This window comes from Oratosquilla oratoria, chromosome 33, assembly GCF_046742065.1.
Source record: "Oratosquilla oratoria isolate Oo_2021 chromosome 33, ASM4674206v1, whole genome shotgun sequence".
In the NCBI taxonomy this organism is placed as follows: domain Eukaryota; kingdom Metazoa; phylum Arthropoda; class Malacostraca; order Stomatopoda; family Squillidae; genus Oratosquilla; species Oratosquilla oratoria.
This window is the reverse complement of record NC_134809.1, coordinates 23,048,115-23,053,464: the sequence shown is the minus strand read 5'-3', so window position 1 is coordinate 23,053,464 and position 5,350 is coordinate 23,048,115. Positions and strand designations below refer to the sequence as shown.

General features: G+C 38.4%; 1 protein-coding gene across 1 annotated transcript in view; it reads left to right on the top strand.

The window, feature by feature from the left end:
• LOC143017944 (carbonic anhydrase 1-like) overlaps positions 1-887 on the top strand; it is a 20,942-nt gene extending 20,055 nt beyond the window's left edge. The window contains exon 9 of the mRNA XM_076172981.1: positions 663-887. Within this exon, the coding sequence (XP_076029096.1) occupies positions 663-887 (225 nt within the window). The remainder of the gene's footprint in view (positions 1-662) is intronic.
• The last annotated feature ends 4,463 nt before the right edge of the window (positions 888-5,350 follow it).

Genomic DNA, 5,350 nt, shown 5'->3' with positions numbered 1-5,350 from the left:
CGAAATAAATATCCCTAAGAAACGCCCGGTGGCAGAAGCCCTCTTTTATACACAACTCTCTTTTCACTTTCTTACAGACACTCTTCCCCTCCCACAAAAACTGATCCCGTGCCAGCGGGTGGTCTTCTCTAGCAAGTCGCAAGTCGCAAGTCGCAAGTCGCAAGTCGCAAGTCACAAGAAGGGGCCGGAGGTTGGATCACGGGGAAGTTCGTCACTGCGCAACAAATAAATTCACCTGGTCACAACAACACCAGAAGGGGACGCGAATGGAGTCGCTACATGGAATAGAATAGAATGGAATAGAGATTAGAATAGAATAGAATAGAATGGAATGGAATAGAATAGAATAGAATAGAATAGAATAGAATAGAATAGAATAGAATAGAATAGAATAGAATAGAATAGAATAGAATAGAATAGAATAGAATAGAATAGAATAGAATAGAATAGAATAGAATAAGATAGAATAAAATAGAATAAAATAGAATAAAATAGAATAGAATAGAATAAAATAGAATAAAATAGAATAAAGTAGAATAAAATAGAATAAAATAGAATAAAATAGAATAGAATAGAATAGAATAGGAGGGTATGGGCGCATCTAGGGGCCGCGTCGTGATCATGCCTTATGATGAAATCCGACCACAAGTGATTTCTTTCAGCCGAGGGAGGTCGCGGGACTCAATGGTGAAGCCGAACGATGGTTTATTGTGTATAGAAGACCTTCGTTAAGCAGAAGAGGTGATTGTAAAGGTCGCATTGCCCCCAATAAAGGGGGTAGCCCAACAACTGTCAATGTGCTTTCTCCCAGCAGAATAGTGACTGCCTGGGCACATCGACAGTTCGAGTACAGCAAAGCGAGTAAAGGCAAGAAGGTCATGACTTGATGTGAGGTTCATTGGCCCACCATGATTACCTGTCCTAAATGGCATTGAAGTCGTTGCCGCTAGCTAAAAGAAGATCTGTAGAGTTCGTCAACCCTGACGCCAGGAGTCGCTGAATAGTTCCGGCCGAATACATAACTTTTCCCCTATACGTTTGGGCTGTCGGGGTAGGTTGCAGTTACTGCAGGGAGGGGGAGAAGAGTGCGGGATTCGAACCCACAACCAAGCGAATATGTGCAGAGGTGGAGTAATCGTAAGCGTGATGGTCTCGCAATGGCGGGGAGAAATTCTTAATTCTTTCGATAAGTTGCCGTCTCCTAATTTGAATAACGTCACCATGACGAATTCGTTAACTGCTCACGGGTTTGGGTCTCCTGGCAAAGGCGTCACTGAATTAAGAATTGAGTTTTGGTACAGTTACATCGGCCACTCGGCGATTTCATACAGATGGAGCAGCGTTTCTTAATCCCGAAGAAAATGCGCGGATCAGTTTTTGGAAGTGCTAGAGGAAGCTATTGTGTGCAGTATAGTGGCTGATGGACCGTCAGGGAGTCTATAATGCCTAATTCGTAACAATGCCTGTACTCCGGATAGACACACGAAAGCATTAGTCGATTGATACTTCTTTGAAAAGACAGTAATTCCTCATTTGGTATAATCTTTTATTCTTATGATTTTCGAACGTTCTAAAAGTTGCTTTGTAGTTCATCCCAGTAATGTGATAGCGTTTGGCAGATTTCATTGTGTCTGTCGACACAATTCTGTTTACATAAATGACATACTTGGGATGACCTGGGGTCCTGATGCAGTGAGGTATCGAGGCAAGTTTGCCATTTTCAGGTGAATAAAGTCAGCTAAAGTCAACTAAGAAAAAAAAAAAAAAAGCGGGATTGAACCCTCCTCGAATCATGACTGCGGGCCTATTGCTCTTGACTTGAGGTCCCAAGACGATTTTTCTTAGGGCCCAGTCACACCAAGCTTACGGCCTATTTCCGACCAGCGGCGACCAGGCTGATTTGTGCTGTTCCTTTGTTTATAAAAAAGAATTCAAGACGATGCAACTGGAACGAATCTCCCCTTCCTCCTCGTCATGAAGACGAATATGAAATAGCATGGCGCTAACCATAAGAGAAACAAAAGTGCCACAGTCGAAGGTGATCGGAAACAGGTCGTAAGCCTGGTGCGACCGGGGCTTTATTCAATGACGCACTTGGGAATCGGGCAAGAACTTTGGCGGAAACAAATGCGTCGTAGAGTAGTGTGCCTGTCCTTTTTTATTCCGTTTTCTGTCCTATTTCATCTCATCTCTGCAAAAGTAGAACAGGCGGCTGTGTGGGATGCAGCGAGGCAGCTCGTAATCTCCTCACGTTTCATGACAAAAACTCTTCGGCAGCTGTTGTAGCCCCAGCTATGACACGTGTATTTGTAGTCAGAAGTACGGAAAAAAAGAATAAAAAATAGAACACAAAATTTAACTTCATATCTCAATAACGCACACACACACACAGACACACACACACACATGCACTCGACAGAGACTGCAGCAGATCCGAGGTGAATACACACACACACACACACACACACACACACACACACACACACACACACACACACACACACACACATACACACACGCACGCACGCACACGCGCACACACACACACACACACACACACACACACACACACACATCATTGGCTCTTGAAAATACTATGGTCCTATAGAAAAATATGATTGTAACAGTTGAACTTCAGTCGGTAGATAAAAAAAAAACAAAGTCAAAGGACGAAATACAGAGGCAAGGTAGACTCAGTTTTGGAAAGTAGGATTCTCCGATTTGAAGAAAATCTTTCAGAAAAAAGGAGAAATCGTGAATAACAGTTAAAAAAAAAAAAACTAGCTAGGGGATTCGAACTCTGGGTCACTGTACCAACTCAAGCCAACCATACTATAGGGTGAACATAAGAATGGAGGAGACTGCAAGAGACCATAAGACCTACACTAGGTAGTTCTATGTTCATTACCAACTATCATTCCTATCCGTAGTTATTCTATTTTCTTTTAAAACAACCTATCGTTTCAGCGCTCACTACATGGTTACTATGTCTATTTCATTCAGTAATCACTCTATTGGTAAATACATATACATACATATATATATGTGTGTGTGTGTGTGTGTGTGTGTGTGTGTGTGTGTGTGTGTGTGTGTGTGTGTGTGTGTGTGTGTGTGTGTGTGTGTGTAATTATAAACATATATATATGTATATATATATACATATATATATATATATATATCTTCTTAAGATTCGTTTAGATAAACATCTAAGCAAGAAGCTTTTACTTGTTTGTTATTATTGTCTGTTTGTTTATTATCTGCTTGATTTTCATTTATTATCATTTATCTGTCAGTTTATTATTATCTACTAATTACCTGTTTGTTTATTATTCGACTATACCTATGCATTTATTTTATTCATGATTATTTATATTATTATATTTTTTTATTTATCATTATTATTTACAAAGGATTACAAAGGCGGAGCATACCGACAGGAGACCTTTTGGTCCATATCTAGGTCGGATGCGAAAAAAATAAAAATCGATTAATAGATCAAAACTATAATAATGTAAATAACAAATAAAATACATAAATAAATGCATAGGTATAGTTAATCAATAGACAAACAGATAAATAGTAAATAATAATAAATTGACATATAACTAATAATTAATGTGAATCAAACAGACAAATGATAACAAAACAAAAATAAATAATATAGAATAAATGGTAATCATTACAACATCATTACAGCATTTTTTTTTTCGCATCCGACCTAGTTATGGACCAAAAGGTTTCCTATATGTAATCCTTTGTAGCAGCTGGAGAAAACTCGTCCATCTCTCAACCAGTTTGGCCACTCCTTGGCTTTTCCCCCAAGATCTTGGGATTTTGCCTTGATCTTGGAATTGTAGATATGAATTGTGAAAAAAAAAAAAAAAAAAAAAATCTTGGCGAAAAAAAATATCCAAGATTTGTTCATTTTTTACAATTTATATCCAAGATCCTAAGATGATGGCAAAAATTCCAAGATCTTGGGGGAAAAAAATCCAAGGAGTGGCCACATTGCTTTCAACCAAAGCCAACATTGACTGATTCATCAGTTACAATCTCCGGGAGGACAATCCCACTTCTGAGACACACATACATACATATACCAAAAGCTTTTTCCACCTTACATGGGGGGGGGAGCCAAAAAAAGGTATAGGAACCACTCCCACCCATTCCATTTCCTATACTGTATATTCCACTCCCCTCCACTCTCCTCCCTCCCTCTTATCTTGGCACCTCCTGATATGTATCTAGTTTGATTTAGATGTAAATATAGTATCTGTGATATGTATTTCATTGTAATTTGTAATAAAGTGATACATACTAAAGTGTATTATTCTTGTCATATTTTTCCTTAATGATATATAAATTTCTTGTATTTTCCCTTCATTACATGGCCTAATGTTTTAAAATGTGGCTAAAATGCATAACAAACAGATACAATTACATATCACTAAAAAAGAATACGTGGACGAGTTTTCCATATTTCTGTGGACGAGTTGTCCAGGTTTGTAGTTTTGTGGATCAGTTATCCGTTCACCACATTAATCTACCGGAATTATGGATGAGCCTATTTGAATGGTCAATTTTCACAACTTTAATTTTGAAAAGCATCGTGATAACTTTGCTGTAGCCTGCAAATATTTCAGCTCATTTGTTCTTAATTTCAGTATGTCACATGATTTATTAAAACATGTAAATCATCCCCTAATGTTGTAATATTTGGTTTTCACCCAGTTAAACATAAAAAGTAAAGAAAATACATTATGATAGTAATAGCCTCAGACACTTAGGGATATTAGACCATTGTTGATAAGTATTTCAATGATGAATTCAGTTTAAATCCTATATTTCTGTTACAACCTGTAATAGCCTCAGACACTAGGGATGTAAGACCATTGTTAACAAGTATTTCAGTGATGAATTCAGTTTAAATCCTATATTCCTGTTACAACTTGTAGAAGTATTTTGACTTGCAACCCTAAGTATACTTTTCGACAGACCAATAATGTCTTGAGTTGGCAGTCATTTGCGTAAATTCTGCCATAAAACAACGCCCCCTTGGTTACACTGACTATTGGATTACGTCACCACTAGGAAGTAATATCGCGGCTATCAGGCCAGAACACCCGCCTGGAAACTCGCCATCCATGCTCTTTCCCTAAGATCTCGTTTCCATATAGCGATCATATTATTGCTAGTTACGGCAGCAAACAAGCACAAGTTCTGGCTATATTGTTTTGTGGCTGTCATGCAACAATGACAGCAACAGATGTGTGGGCCCATCAATCAAGGAGAGTGTATGTCATTTTTATCACGTGAGTTCAACACGGAAATGTTTTATCCAGAGCGCCAG